The 17,013-nt window shown below is 40.4% G+C and overlaps 1 protein-coding gene across 1 annotated transcript in view; it reads left to right on the top strand.

Annotated features, from left to right (window-relative positions):
- The window catches only part of si:ch211-197n1.2 (EF-hand calcium-binding domain-containing protein 6), a 105,831-nt gene that overhangs the window by 69,906 nt on the left and 18,912 nt on the right, over positions 1 to 17,013 (top strand). The window contains exon 13 of the mRNA XM_060833940.1: positions 13,276 to 13,386. Within this exon, the coding sequence (XP_060689923.1) occupies positions 13,276 to 13,386 (111 nt within the window). The remainder of the gene's footprint in view (positions 1 to 13,275; positions 13,387 to 17,013) is intronic.

The following is a 17,013-nucleotide window of genomic DNA, read 5'->3' as shown; positions in this document are numbered from 1 at the left end:
GCCCATTTCATAAATTCATGTGTACTCTACCCAATCAAATAATTGTTTTCTAAGTGACCAGTCATTTCATCCTTTATACAATTCTAGTATCAAGCAGATCTCTGGTTTATCATTTTCTTTCTCTCTTGTCTTGAATAGAAATATTACATTTGCAACCTTCCACTCTGCAGGCACCATTCCAAAATATATAACTTTTGACTACCAATACATCCACTATCTCTCTAAAACCTCTTTCAGGTCTTTAACCATCTCACAACTAACCGAGGGTGAAGTTGACTAAAGAAGGGAAGCTAGTTCATCCCTTCTCACCCCAAGCTTGAAGCTTTGAGGTTATCCTGTCTGGAAACTCACCTGAGATCTAATCGTAACAAATGTTTTGGGGAAATTTTTAAAAATTGGGCAGATTTCCAGGGGCATGATTTATTCATTGCTCTTCGTGAAAAATCACAGAAATGACAGGCTGTGGTACTAGCTCTTGGAATGACAGAAATCAGCCATCGGTGAATCCAAAATAGGACAGAAAGCAAGTTGGTTGTTATGGACATTGCTGGCAGCTGCACATAGTTCTTATGTGGAACAGGAGAAGCAGAAATGCAACACATTATCTGATAGAAGGCAATGGTAACATTCCTACTTTGAGTTTAGAAGCCATAGATATTGTGAATGACAAGGGTCTCTTCCCTAGGGTGACAAAATTCAAAACTAGGGGACATATCTTGACCAAGAGAGGAGAGTTTTAAAAAGGACATGAGGGACAATGTTTTTACAGAGAGGTTTGTGTGTGGAATGGACTTGCAGAGGAAATGGTGGATGCAGTGTCATTACAATGTTTAAAAGACATTTCAATAAGTACATGAATAAGAAATGTTTGGAGTGATTTGGCCAAGTGCAGACAGGTGGGATTAGTTTAGGTTGGGACTATGGTCAGAATAGACTATTTCTGCGCTGTAAAACTATGACTCTATGACTCTGGATTCAAACCTTACCTTAGGAACTGAGGGCCATGGCAGGCAAGTCAGAATATGGATGAGTTGACTATTGATATGTCAATCTTCTGATAACCTTATGACACGTTGTAAGACTGGGAGAGTTTCCTGGTCAATCAGAACAGTGTGTTAGCTGCATTGTAGCAGTGTCCCTATGTTAAAAGACAACAATATGCAGGAACTTGCTGTGAGTAAGTATCATCCTTGATCTGAGGGACTGTTGCACTCAGTTGTTGATTTTAAATGATAAGAAGTTGAATTAATCAATCTGAATAGAACAGGACCCAGATCCATCTTTTAAAGATTTCTGTATTTGTTCAAATCCATTCCTGTCTATGTTAATTAGTGGAAAAGGTCAGTTGAAATTCAACACTGTTACTATGGAGTGCTAAGGTAAAATTATAATCATAGTGCTCCTGCAAGTTCCTTATATTATTAAGCTAACTTACTACAGAGACTAATAAGAAAAATAAATAATTCATTTGAATTTAGTTTGCTTCTTTCATATGCTTAAGACATTCAAAACATTACAGCCAATTAAACTGCTGTAATGTAGGAATTGTTTCAGCATTTCTGCCCACAGCAAGGCCCCAGCCTTAGTCCTAAGGTTGTGACCAGATCCCCTGTTTGAAAGATAATGTTTGAGAGGTAGGTGTTGGCCAGGGCTCAGTGCAGGACCCCTCTGCTCTTCATTGAATATGTTTGCATCAAGCTGCTACTTCTTTAAAGACCTCACCAAAGTCATATGTATTAGATTCTAACTCCAGTTTCATTATTAACTGAGAAGATTTATCACTTTTCCTTCACCTTTATAGGTTAATCTGAAACTGTTCTATGACAATAAGCTTGGAGATTATTTGACTGTACTGGATTCTTATATTTGCTACAGGTCTGCACATAATGAGAAAAGCTTCTCTGTGGCATGTAACTAAGTTCATATGCATCAGAATGAAATGTCTGCATATTAACTCCCAGCAGATCACAATCAATGGCCTTCAATATTTCCAATGGACATCTAAAAATATTGCAGTGCCCAGGTTAAATATATGCTTTCCCTGTTTGGTTTTTCGACTGCTGTTAAAGCTTCTCATTACTACAACTGTTCATAAGGTGATCTTCAGGGAGAGGTTAAGGAGTAGGCCATTCAGCCCATCAAGCCTGTTCTGCCAGTCAGTAAGAGCATGGCTGGTATGATTGCCTCTTTAACTGAAATTTGCTGCATCCATTCACCAATAAATTTTGACTCCCTTATAGATCAAAAATTTACTTAATGCAACTTTGAATGTATTCAATGACCTAGGTTCTGCAACTCTCTGTGGAAGAAAATTCTATAGACTACTGTCCACCAAGAGAAGAAATTCCTCCTCATTTAAATGGGAAATGATTCATTTTGAATTGTGTCCCCCTAGCTCTAGACACTCTGTAAGGGAAAAACGCCTCTCAGCATCTCAGTTTTCAAGCTTCCTAAAGTCACCTCTCATTCCTTTAACTTCAAAACAGTGCATTCCCAAATACTTAACCTTTGCTCAGAAGACAGCCCTGTCTTCCTAGGAATCAGCCAAGTGAACCTTCTCTGAAGTGCAGGCGTATTCCCCCTTAAGAGGTTAAAACTGTACATAGGACTTCAGATGCAACCTCAGTGATGTCCTTTACATTTATAGGAAGACTTTTCTATTGTTAGACTCCACACCTCCCACCCCAATGTTGCAATAAACATTCTATTTGCCTTTTTTAATTACTTGCTGTCCCTGGAAGCTAATGTTTTTGTATTTAATGCACTCAGACACTCACAGCCCTCATCAGTGCAGCAATCTGTAGTCTTGCTCTATTTATATATTATTTTGCTTTTCTATTATTCTTGATAAAATAGACAAGCCTCACCTTTTCCTATTCCGTCTTCCAATGTTTTGTCCACTGTTTATTAATCTACAAGCCTTTGTATCCTCTTCACAAATTACATTGTAACTTGATGTTCCCAATGACCAGGGAGTCCACAACCAGGGATCACAGTTTAAAGACAGGGGGTAGACAATTTACAACTGAAATGAGGAGAAGTTTCTTCACCCAGAGTGTGGCAAGCCATGGAATTCTCTGCCGCAGAAAGTGGTTGAGACCAAAACATTAAATGTTTTCACAAATGAGTTTGGTATTGTTCTTAGGACCGAGAGATCTAAGGGTACGAGGAGGAAGTGGGTACTCATTTGGATATCAACCATGGTCATATTGAATAATGGAGCAGTCTCAAGGGGCCAAATGGCCTACTCTTACTCTTTTCAATATTCTACCTATTATTGTATCATCAAATTTAATCCGATATGTTTTATTCATGCTGACCACCAGGAGAAGAAATTCTTCTTCATTTAAATGGGAAATGCTTCATTTTGAACTGTGTCCCCCCTAACTCTAGACACTCTATAAGGGGAACAGATGAACAGTGACAATCTACAGTGCACTGTGCTGCTTACCATTCAGTTCATGACACTCTCTGAGTATCAATTGCCCACCAAATGAAGGCTCTCTTGGTCATGCTTGTCAGCTATGTGATGACCAGGTATTTCACATGGGAGGGAGGAAGGGTAAAGTAAACATGGTCTCTTTAAATTGGCATTGTTGCAGCATGTCACACATGATGATGGAAGGTAAAAACAGATGCAGACTGTAATTTGATAAGAAAAGTAAATAGTATTCCAGGACATTGAACAGTTAACCTACATAATTAATGTAACATGGAAGAGTAGGCCCATTGCTAAGATTTGGGATCCATGATGCTGAATTTCTCATGCTCTATATACCAATGCCTGAATGGGTACAATGGATTTGACGAGAGAAATATGGAGAGACTTGCCCATTGCCATAGAGTCACAGCAATCTTCAGCCCTTCAACCCATTTTGTCCATCCTGGTCAAAAACAACTCCCTAACTATGGTAATCTCATTGTAGCTACACATGTAGCCTTAACTGCCTTGGCATCGCAAGTGTACATCTGAAAACTTCTTAATATTGTGAGGGTTTCTCCCTCTATCATCCTTATAGGCAATGATTTCCAGACTCCCACCACACTTCGGGTAAAAATGGTTTTCCTCAAATCTCCTCTAAATCTTCTGCCCCTTACTCTATGCCTCCTGATCACTGATCCCTCCATCAAGGGGAAAAAAATCGTCTCCCTATCTATGCCCAACATAATTTTATACACCTCAATCATGCTCCCTCTCAATTTCCTCTGCTCTCAGGAAAACAATCCCAGTCTGTCCAATCTCTCTTCGTACCTAAACCTCTTCAGCCCTTGCAACGTCCTGGTAAATCTCCTCTGCATTCCTGCCAGTGCTATCACAGCCCTCCTATAATGAGAATTCTGAACTATATACAATACTCTGGTTTATCCCTTTGTGCTTGGCTCCTGTCATGCTCTATCTATCCTCTTTGGACTTAGAGTAGGAAAATTGGAAATTAAGAACAAGAGTAAACTTTTCCACCCATTGAGTCAGCCCCACTATTGTAGATCATGGCTGATCGTCTTCTCAATGTAATTTTTTTTACACTGTTTCCATATCCCTCAATGTTGATTGGCTCCAGAAACCTAGCAATTTCAGCCTTGAATCTGCTCAATAATTGAGCCATATGGGGCAGGGAATTCCAAAGATTCACCATCCCCTGAGTAAAGAAATTCCTCCTCTTCCCAGACTTAAATGACCTGCTGAGATTATGTCCCCAGGTTCTGGAGTTACCATCCAGGGAGAACATCCTATCTATATCCAGCATGCCAGCTCTAATAGGTTTCAATGACATAATCTCTCATTCTTTTGAGACGCTAGAGAATACAGACCTAGTTCCTCAATATCTCGTCATTCCAGGGATTAATATGGTGAATCTCCATTGCATTCCTTTGAATGTAAAGAATATTTTTCCTTAGGTAGGGAGACCAAAACTATACACATTATTCCAGGTGAGGTCTCACAAAGGTTCTAAACTGCAGCAACTGCACCTTTGTTTCAAATTCCCTTGAAATGAATGTCAGCATCCTGTTTTCCTTTCTATTTGCTTTCCATCCCTGCAGTCATGCATCTAGTTACTCATGGACAATGATCCTTTTGCACACTGACATTTCCCAATCCCTCACCATTTAAGAAATATCCTGCCCCTTTGTTTATTCCACATCGAATTGAGAAACTTCACACTTATTCATATTGTATTCCATCTGGTATATTCAAGCCTGCTCACTTAGCCTGTTCATGCAGTCTTGAAGCCTCCTTGCATCATCTTCACAACTTATGTTCTCATCCAGTTTGGTGTCACCAGCAGATTTGGAAATATTGCAATTGGTCCCCACATCCAAATCATTCATTGTAAGATTGATACAAAGATTACAAACAGGCGTGGACCTTGTGATAACCCACCAGTAATAACCTTGTGATGAGCAAGTAGTTAGGGGGTTAGTTAGCTCAGTTGGCTGGATGGCTGGTTTATAACATAGAATGATGCCATCAGTATGGGTGTAATTCCCTCAGTGCTGAGTTTATCATGAAGGACCTGCCTTCTCAACCTCACTCCTTATCTGAGATTAGACAAATCATTCTAATGAGAGAGTGGGACTGTCGTAGTTTTACCTTTAGCTAGTGTATGAAATGCACTGTCTGGATATGTGGTAGATGCAGGTTCAACTGAGGCATTCATGATGGTATTTGGTGATTATTTGGATAGAAGTACTGTGCATTGATAATGGGAGAGACAGGAGATTAGCATTAGGTAATTGAACCAATGCAGACACGATGGGCTGAATAGCCTCCTTCTATGCTGTAACAATTCTGTGATTCTGAGATTGATCTGTTTATTCCAACTCCTAGCTTTCTTTTGATTAACCAATTTTCAATCCATACAAATACATTCCACTCAATCTCATGTGCTCTAATTTCATTGACTAACTTTCTACAAGCATTTACCAATAGCCACATTCCCATTCTTCTGTCACGTTTAGAACTTGCCTCTAAGCTGCCCAGCTTTCTTGGCTACATCTGGACCTATGCTTATCCACCTTTGATGATAGTTTGAAATTTCGCCTATTATGTTCACTGCAACCTCATCTCCTATAAAATGTCCATTTCTGATCCACCTGTACAGCTTCAGAAGGTATCTGAAAACTCTTAATAAACATGCCAGCTTTCAGATGACTAATATACAAATTACCCACTCAACACAATTGAAAAATCTGCAAAGATAAAGCTTTGATTTACATGAAAAGGAGTATACATTCTGTCCTTGTTTTTTAAAAAGTTTTTATAGTATGTAGATGCCAATGACAAGGAATTTGTCCTTGAACTGAGGCATTCTATCTGGAATGGGCAATATTGCAATGAAAGGAGAAGGGCTGCATCTGTGGGATTCCTAACACTATTCCAGCAGGGAGTGGAAACATTTCATGGACCTCATGCTATTTAGATCAGGTCAGTGTATTTCTTTCAAGTTTATGTGGCTCAGTTTAGAAGCAGGGTTTCAGACAGCATAGTACATGTGAGAGAACATGGGGTCAAGTAATTTTAGTTGGAAGAAAAAAATGTTAGATGACTTGACATGAGGGTAGAAAATGCTGACAAAAGGAGGTTGGCTTTATGTTCATGGTAAAAGATTGCTGAACTTACTCTAGAAAGTGTGGTCCCAGCATGACTAAGGCCCTTAAGAAATTTTCAGATCTGTTTCTTTACTTTTTCAACTTGATACTTTTTCGACTTGTAAAGTTTAACTTTGTTCCTTTTTTTCTACTTTGCTCTTACATTTTGTGTAAAAAGTGAGGTCTGCAGATGCTGGAGATCAGAGCTGAAAATGTGTTGCTGGTTAAAGCACAGCAGGTTAGGCAGCATCCAAGGAACAGGAAATTCGACGTTTCGGGCCAGAGCCCTTCATCAGGAATGAGGAGAATGTGCCAGGCAGGCTAAGATAAAAGGTAGGGAGGATGGACTTGGGGGAGGGGCGATGGAGATGTGATAGGTGGAAGGAGGTCAAGGTGAGGGTGATAGGCCGGAGTGGGGTGGGGGCGGAGAGGTCAGGAAGAAGATTGCAGGTTAGGAGGGCGGTGCTGAGTTGAGGGAACCGACTGAGACAAGGTGGGGGGAGGGGAAATGAGGAAACTGGAGAAATCTGAGTTCATTCCTTGTGGTTGGAGGGTTCCCAGGCGGAAGATGAGGTGCTCCTCCTCCAGCCGTCGTGTTGTTCTTACATTTTGTACCTAGGTACTTGTACCTAAGGTGGCACTGTGTGTGGTGACATTGAAAACTTTTCACTGTACTCCTTTACTTTGTTACTTGAGTACACATGACAATAAAGTCTAAATCTAAAATCTACTCCTGTGACCAATTTTGAGGATGAAAAGGACTTCAAACCATTTAGCAGAGGGACTGGATGTTGGCAGGGAACTAAACTCTATATTGTCTGTTGGGATCTTTTTTCAGAGTGAGTGGTGTCTATGAGGGGCATGTTAAACCATTTTATCTGTACAGATATTTTTAATCCTTTGTGAGGTTGAAAACCAACCACCATAAACAGATTTGAGAACACATTGTTGTCAGGCTATAGAACTAATTTCAGGCTGACATTTTAATAGGAGACTGTACAGCGCCATTGGCTGTTGTGTCTGAAAACAATGTCACTAATTGCTGAATGCTGAGGGTGAGGGTGATAGTCCGGAGTGGGGGTGGGGACGGAGAAGTCAGGAAGAAGATTGCAGGTTAGGAAGGCGGTGCTGAGTTCGAGGGATTTGACTGAGACAAGGGCTCCCCCACCTTGTCTCAGTCAAATCCCTCGAACTCAGCACCGCCTTCCTAATCTGTAATCTTCTTCCTGACCTCTCTGCCCCCACCCCCTCTCCGGCCTATCACCCTCACCTTAACCTCCTTCCACCTATCGCATTTCCAACGCCCCTCCCCCAAGTCCCTCCTCCCTACCTTTTATCTTAGCCTGCTGGACACACTTTCCTCATTCCTGAAGAAGGGCTCATGCCCGAAACGTCGATTCTCCTGCTCCTTGGATGCTGCCTGACCTGCTGCGCCTTTCCAGCAACACGTTTTCAGCTCTGATCTCCAGCATCTGCAGTCCTCACTTTCTCCTAATGGCCACAAAGTCTGCCAACATCTAGCTAAAATAGACATGCAGGAGGCTGGAAGAAAACAGCAAGCCAGGCAGCATCAGGAGGTGGAGAAGTCGACATTTCAGGTGTAACCTTTCTTCAGGACTGGGGGTGGGTGTAGGGGGAGCTGCAGATAACTGGGATGGCGGGAGCAGGGTGGTGAAATGGGGATAGTTGAGGAAAGCAGAGGGTACAACCTGATTGGTCAACGGGAGAAATGAATCTGGTTGGTCGCAGGCAGGAGTGGAAGGGAGGGGGAGGGGCTGGAAAGGAAATTAAGGGGTGGGAAGTAAGGTTTTTGATATTGGAGAACTCAATGTTCAGTCCTCCAGGCTGTAGGCTGCCCAGGCGAAAGATAAGGTGTTGTTCCTCCAACTTGCGTTTGGTTTGTTGTGACAATGGAGGAGGCCAAAGATGGTCATGTTGGAAAGGGAGTGGTTAGGGGAATTGAAATGGGCAATGACTGGGAGGTCTAGTTGGCCCCTGCAGGCCTGGCTGCGATGCTCGGTGAACCATTCCCTAAGTTTAGGTTCGGTCTCTTCAATGTAGAGAAGACCACATCGGGAGCAACTGATGCAGTAAATTGGATTGGAAAAGAGGCAGGTGAATTTCTGTCTCACCTGAAAGGACTGTTTGGGGCCCTGGATGGAGGTGAAGGGGGTGGTGTACCTGCAGGTTTTGCATCTTTTCCAGTTGCAGGGGAAGGTACCTGGGGTTTGGGTGTTCGGCGGGGAGAGTGATGCAAATGGTCCTTGTTGAAGGCAGAGATGGGTGGGGAGGGGAAGATGTTCTTGATGGTGGGTCTAGTTGGAGTTGGTGAAAGTGTTTAAAGATAATGCATTGGATACGGAGACTGGTGGGGTGGTAGGTAAGGACAAGGGGGACTCTGTCTTTATTGTGTTGGGGGGGTAGAGCAGTGGAACTGGGAATGGAGGTGGTGCAGCGGAGGGCTGTCTGGATGACAGAGGAAAAGCACATTGTTCCCAGTAGGTGGACATCTGGGATGCTTGCAAGTGGAATGTCTCCATCCAAGGAGATACGGCAGAGCCAGACGAATTGGGAAAATGGGATAGAGTTCGTGCAGGATACTGGGTGGACCAAGCATCTAGCTAAGGCAGGTTCCAGCTGAGCACCAAGCTTCCCAATGGCCTTGACTGGGGAGGAATATGCTCTGGGTTGAGGTTACAAATGAGAGGCAACACTTGTTGCTGGGTAGAAGGCGACTTTGGCACTCCCCTGAACAAGCCTTCTCCTATATCCAGAGCTTCAGCAGGGTGGAATACACCAAATGTGATTCCCCTATCAGAGTCCCCTTGCTGGAATCTTCTTCAGTTGACTCTATAATTAAGTTCTGTATTTTTAAGATACTTTTGTGGGAATGTCACGAGCAGGAACTGACAGGATCACTGGCCAATCACTAATTGCCTTTGGACAGGTAGTAGTGTTTGAGCTTCCTTCTTGAAGCCAGCTTGAAGCCACGAGGCAAACTAGGCAGTTTTATGGGCAGCAAAAAAAAATCCAAACGAACTATTCATGAAACTGAATAAGTAAACAAACAGGCATCAGTGGGTCAGATCCACTGATATGCACGCACATAATCTGACAGACATATAGATTTCCATGTATTTACTTTGAGGTCTGGCTAAAAATTTCATACTCTATTCCTTAGTTTATGCAGCAGTTTTAAAAGTTTGCACATTTACATGGCTATTTCAAAACTGTGAATCAGTAAATAACATCAAATAACATATTATAATCTCCTTTACCTTAATGATTAATAATTATGCATAAATCATTCAGTAATTCTTGTAGAAACAAATGTATAATATGACTCACATTATGTGAGTCATATTATACATTATAATGTACATTTCTTTTAGCCTTATTCTGCAAAAAGTGTAGAACAATGAGAATGTACATTCAGTATAAAAAAAAACTCTTTTCTCATGTAACATAAATCTGTGATTACAAATGCAGAATTTGTCTTCATATCAATGCACAATGTTGATTTTGGAACGTTAATTGTGGGGGAAGGGTGGTGGTGCAAGTCTTAAGGTTTGTCCAGTATTCTCACCTAATACTCTTTCACCAGCCCTGTCTGAACTGCTGAAATCCATGTGGTTCAAAAACACCCAGAGTGCTGTTAGGAAAGGAGTTCCAGAATATTGATCCAGTAATTGCCAGGAAAGAAGGGCGATGTGGTTCTAAATCAGGGTGGTGTGTGGCTTGGAGGGGACCTTGTGCGTGGTCATTTTCCAATGCACCTCCTGCTTCTGACCTTCTAGGTAGTAGAAGGACACTTGATGAATTCTTGCAGTGTGTTTTGTACATTATACACACAGTCATCTGTATGTGCCGGCAATGGAGGGAGTGAAAGTTTAAACTGGTGGATGGGGCCAATTACATTGGTGCTGGCATCGCATGTAATCTTTGCACAGTTGCTAAGCATTGTACTTCCGCAGGATTTAGGGGCCAATATTTTGTCACATTACTATTTTCGAAATTGATCCAGCATGAGTTTCTTGTGTGCCAATCATAGCACATGGTTCCAAAGTCACATTAATTTCCTTAATCTATGTACACTTAAGCCACAAATACTGACACATTTGTCCAACATTTGAAGATATATGCAACTACACAGGTTTCTGAATGTCATCTTCAACACCATTTTGATGAGAAATGAAATTGAAATCTGTAAATGCCATATCTGTCATAAGCTGTACCATGTAGTCTTAAATAATGGAAATTGCCATTAGCCTTGCCAAATTTTTGACAGAAGTGATTAACCTATTGCTTTACAGGAGGCCTCTTTTCAAATGAGTGCCAAAAGAATTCTGAAACCATAGGAATCCTATGTCACCATTACACATTCCCAATTCAGATGTAGCAAAGTTAAATGCAGAGTAAAGTTCTCCCCCCCATAGAGAGTGAGTGTTCAATGTGTTCTTCCAGGCATCAGTTTCAACTCCTATCAATTCCTTACTAAGGTGTAACCAGTGGCACACCATTGCTTTGTGGGTTTTATGAGTTTTATAGACATGAATGGACTATTACAAAGACCACAGGAGACCAGAGAAGTAAACAGATATGCAGTAAGTTCAGTTTAATAAGGATGCATAGGCTAACTTCATGAAGAAATGACCAGAGAATAGAATTATAATCGATATGGAGAAAAAAGACAATAGAATGGAGAAATACAGATTTGCAGATATATGGATTTTCAAGTAAAGTTCAATGAGTCAAGTTATAAAAAGGCCAAATGAGATTCCGTTTTTGTAATTAAACCATTGAATAAAAGTAAGGAAATGGTGTTGAATTTACAGATAGCATTGACTCAGGCATGTGGAATACTGTTTCTCAACCATTCTAAAAGAGCATTGGAATCACAGAAAATATATGACATAATTTCACTAGGAATATGAGTGGGGACGATAAATTGAAAAGCTTAGTTTTCAGAGAAGCTGACAAGTTAAGCAAGAATCTAATAGAAGAATGTAAGACAGAGCTTCTCAAATACTGTCTGCAACCCAAGCAGGGACATGGGCTAAGATTTTGGGATTGTGAGCTCAAAGATAGCAATGGCAATCAGTGCTGTCTTGGAACTCTGTCTGCCTCCCTTTTAGTGGCACAGGTCTTACCCTTCCTGGTTTCACAGGTCTTCTGTCCCACAGATTGTACCCTCACTCCCTGTAATAGCTCTCAATCTTGGTACTGAGGGATTGTGAAATAGTGGGAAAAAAACTGAGAAGCACTGCCTTAAGATAATGAAAGAATTGAGAGGGTAAATATTATTTCCATTAATGATTCAGACAGACATCAGAAATCCTAGAAAATTTAGATGAATATTAGAAAAATATGAAATTAATAGTACAATATTAGGACACAGTTAACCATATGAAGTAGAAAAATATCAAAATGGAATAATAGTCTAAACTAAATAGCTGAATTGGGGAACTAACAGCAATATACGTAATTTGGGCAAGTTTAACATTTGACTATACTATGTACAGTTTATTTTCGGTTAGCTTGTCTTATTTTATCATTCTCTCAAAAATGTTAATATTGTTTCTTTTGGGATGAGTAGGGTGAATAATACTTAAATAAGAGGGTAAAAATAAGACAAATCTCTCAGTCCTATTAGCCCAATTTCAGTGTAGTTGGTTTAATTCATTTTCACACACTTTAGAGAAAAATTGAAAGTCAAGCTTATTGAGTTTTTAGGAGATGTCTTTGTGTACTGCTGAATACTTTTAAAATGCAGTCACACAAGGCTGGAGCTATAGCTCCTCAGTGTTATGTTACTAAATGAAATGGTCTTAGTACCTTTGGGAATAAGATTCCATTGGAACTTTGGGAGGGAAAAGGCCTTTTGTAAAAGCATGCTGCTAATGGTTTGCATAGTATATACACTTAAGTGATGTCACTGTGTAGTAATTTTGTTCCAGTATTAAAGGAACAATGCTTATTTGAGCTATTTGTGTCTGATAATGAAATGCCTGGTATTTTATGAAAATTTTGAGAACATATTTTAAAATGATGTGATTTTCTGGAACTACTGGGTTTTTGTATCTGGTCTTTCCATGGAATGCAACAATAAGATATTCTGGCTGTATTGCTTTGTCTTAACATAGGTTTGTTAGTCTAGGTTATGATGTTCTGTTCTTGTTCAACAATTGTAGAATAGGAAGGCTTCAGCTAATTTTCTACTTTAATAAGAATATTTTATTGTGTTAAAACTCTGATGAAGTTATACCCACATGTAAATGACTTATGTATTCAAACTGTTTCTGTTACTTTTCCTAAGTTTTAACATGCTGACAAAATCCTTTTGGAAGCCTTTTCATAGTTCACTTGTTTAAGTTAGTATGAGTGGTTAACTGCAATGAATAACCTCATAAGCTACAAACCCATCTGATTTGTTCGGCTGCATAAAATGGATCTCTAGCCATCAAATGTGCTATACTTACGGATGGATTGCCTAGTAGAATTTCTTTCTTTTTGAGATCTGGAGCCATCAAAACCCTGATTAACCTCTGATATTCATGTGGTGCTCTTGATCTTGAAGACAGATTCTGTAACAAAAAGTTAACGGCTGCCATATGCCGACTGTTTTGTGGGTAGTGCTGACCTGAAAGTGAACTTGCTCTTTGACTGCTGTTTTCTTTTTTCTTGCAGGTTTGGTGTGGAGATTACTGATGAAGAGTTTGAGCTGCTCATTGATAGAATCCCTCTTGATGAAGATGGAAATGTCTGGTACCCCCAATTCATGGCCATGTTTGACTCTAGGTATGGCTTTATTTTTCACTCTTTCAGGGAAGATTCTGAAAGCATTTTAAACTCTAAGTCAGCATCAAAATAGCCTTTTAATTAACACAACATGTTTATCTCAAATGCTGCTTTGACAGCTTTACATATCTGAAATCTGTTCAACTTTTTTTGTGAAGAATCAGTGAATCTTTGTCTTGAGTGTTACAATACTGTCCAAAGTGCATCGAATTCTTTTCTGTTTCTCCTCACTGTGACTTTTAAAGCAGTGAGAATGTGCTTGTTTATATTCATTTGAAAATTTCTTTCAGGCATAACATTTATATTCACAAGTCCTTGGCTAATTATTTCACTTTACTCAGTGTGGATGGCCCCAATTGAATAAATCTGCTGTAACCACATTAGTCCAGAGTAAAGAATACAATATCTGCTGTTAACGTAACAGGTGTATCAGGAAAAAAGTGTGCCAGATAGCAGTAGTTAAAGAACAGCTCCTCCAAATAAAATGTCAATGTCCCTTGCCTTTGATAGAACTTTAAAACAAATAGAGTCACTCCTATCAGGGAAGTGATTCACATTGATTCTGAATACTTAGAATCTACATCCCCATCAATGAATTAAAATCAATTGAATTTACTTTACATAATTGCTATTAAATGTAAAATGCATTAGTTTATTCGTGAGATATATGCAGCCCTTCAGAAATAACTTTAATGATAAAAAATCAGCATGTCATGCCTCCTTATAAATAGTATGCTTATTAATTCATATTGAGCAGGGGATTTAATTCAAAGTCAATTGGCAATGACTGCTATAAAACAAGAGAGATACAGAAATGCCCAAATCGTCTTCCACCGTTAAATTATCTTCCCAGAGGTCTGAATCGTTGCCTTTGTGTGGTCTTATTTTTAACATGTAAAAGTGTCCAGTAAACAGCTGGTGAACTGCACACTAAGTAGATATTAAACGTGTGTGGGAACTGCGACCACAAAATCCAACCCGATTTAGATTCAGTGCACTGGTTTTCCATTTTTTTATTAAAAGAGGGGAAAAGTGACTGTTAAAAACGCCTAGAAAAAAAAAGTTAGTACTGGTCAGGCTGGACGTAAACAATAGCACAGTGTTGTCGCGGGCTGCTTCCAGGACTTAGATATTCTTCCCATGTCAGTATAACCACTACTGGGAGGTAGCTCGATTAAGGATTACCATATCATTAATAGTATCCATGACTTTTGTTCAAAGGCTACTTGTGTGATGTTGCCTTGTGGATGAATCTGCTTAATCCTCTGAGCCACAGCTGTAGAGAGAGGCTTCTTCAGAGCGGCCCACACTGACTTCCCTGTCCCCCTAGATCGATTCAAGAAAAAAAAACAGACAGAAACAACAATCAACTCAAACAGAGTAAAAAGAAACATAAATTCTACACTTCCACATTCATCCATACACACAGCCCCTTCCCCCTCCCCTGCCAATGTTTTCCATTCATTCCCATCTCCAACATCACCATCACTACTCGGACGGTGGCCGGCTTATCTCTGCATAAAGATTTTTAAAATCTCACTCTTTTCACACCCACACACTTTCCATCTCTCTGTCTCCCTTCAACTCCGTTACATTTGTTTTTCCAGCTATTGGTCTCTCTGAGCCACACTGATCTATGTTTTACTGTTTCCCTCACTCCCTGAGGGTCGTGTATTACACGGAGTCCCCACTGTGGCTGGGAGTTTCGGGTCAGCAATCCTTCAGAGGGAATCACAGACTTGAGATTTTCCACCACTTATTATTTCTTCACTACCGACCGGGGTCCTCCGGTTCTGGACCGGCTTAATCGGTTTCCCCCTCCCTGGTCATTTGCACACCACATGTGAATCATGTCAAATGATCCCCTTTACACAGCAGTAGGAGACAGAAATGGTCTGAAATGAATGCTAATGGCTCTATGTGAACAATGTACATCGTTAGGCTGCCTGATTTCACAAACAACGCATGTAGTTTTGTCTCGAAACAAGCCCTGCAGAAAACTCTATAAACATAGAGTCCACACCAGCTTTGTTTAGCTTCGGCAACTCTAAACAAGAAAGGGCAAAGCGCTTAAAAATGGACTGTTGCTACAGCAGCAACTCTTCGCTGTACGCTGCTGTTCCAAACAGAACTTTATTCCAATTTATTACGGATTGACCACATTTTACTATTAGCGTTCATTTGCTAACTTGTCACATCTTAAGTAGTCTCCTTAATGTCCTCCCTGAATGCTAAAACGCGACTTGCCAGGGTATTCTTGCCAGGTTTCTGTGGTTGGTTAATCGGAAAGCATGCATTTCTTTTACTTCGGTTTATTTTTTTCCTCTCTCGAGCAGGATCTAAGCTTGATTCACAAAGCATGAAGCAAATGGACTCAACAGTTCAGTTTTTCCCTCCGAAAATGTGTCCTTTTTCTCCCCCGCAACACCTGCATCTTTGCATGGAGACCGAGTTGCCAATCGCGGAAAAAAAACATATATTAATAAATTAACAATGAACGAATCATTTAATCGTGACCGCCCTGTGCCCTTGCAATTGTGATTTGGTATTCTGAAGCAATTTTGCAATTGGTAATTATTTCGATAAAGTCTTCAGTTACTTGCTAAGTGTCAGGCTAATTTTCATATTGTTTTCGCTTGGTTAATTCCGCCTGACCCCGGGTCGCCCAGTAACCGTGTCTCTCGTGGAGACTCCGAGTGGTCCTCCTGTTCAAATAGATGGAAAGTGTCTGTCATTACTTGTGGACAAAAGCCTCCACGTTAACAGCTAACAGCCTCCTAAAAGCAGCCACACCGTTCACCCAAGCGCAAGAAAAACTCATTTAGTGATGTCTTTTGTTTTTTCCATTCATAAGAACTTGTAGGGTTGACTGGTGTCAAGTTTGTCAGGTGTTGGATGTGTTGAACTGCCAGTCCTTTTCAAACACCATGATATGGCGACTCTATCAGCAACCAGGCTTCCATTGCCTTATGCCTCGCCTTTCTGATAACCTTTATGTGCAGACCCTTTCAATGCCATGTTAATGAGTAGATTCCCCTGTTACTATGGACCAGACTACTTTTAATGCACACGCTTACTGAGGTCACTTTCCTCTGAGCATCAACATTGTCCTTAGTTGAACCTGAGAGATGAACGGATCAGGGGCTGTTTGTATTGTAGGTGCTGCCCATTCCCATTAAATGGACGGTTCTCAATGGTAGACAATGATGGCAGAACAGTGCTGTGTTGTTGAGAAAGGCTTCTTTTACTAAATCACATGACAATTAATTAAGAAAGGCTGAACTTGATGAGTAGAAATTCAGTGATGGTCAAAAGTTTGGTTCAGGTTGAAAAATGGAGGATGAAATGCACTTCAAATTAATTTGCTCCATCCTCTGTTCTTTTTGTTTAGGGCTCCTGTTAATTAGTTTTTGTTTTAACCATTTCTCATCCATAACAGATGCAACAATTTCTCTGTAAATTCACATCTGTTTTGAGATGAAATAAGTTCATCAAACTAAAACCAAATAAGGAATGGCCAAAATTGCTTTTGCTATATATAAGTAAGTATACCACATTAATGGTGTCCCTGCTATTGTTTTGTTGCTGCCAACTGATAATGCAATTCAGAGTCAGGCTTTAACCCCT

This window comes from Hemiscyllium ocellatum, chromosome 2 (genome assembly GCF_020745735.1).
Source record: "Hemiscyllium ocellatum isolate sHemOce1 chromosome 2, sHemOce1.pat.X.cur, whole genome shotgun sequence".
In the NCBI taxonomy this organism is placed as follows: Eukaryota; Metazoa; Chordata; class Chondrichthyes; order Orectolobiformes; family Hemiscylliidae; genus Hemiscyllium; species Hemiscyllium ocellatum.
This window is presented reverse-complemented; position numbering and strand designations above follow the sequence as displayed.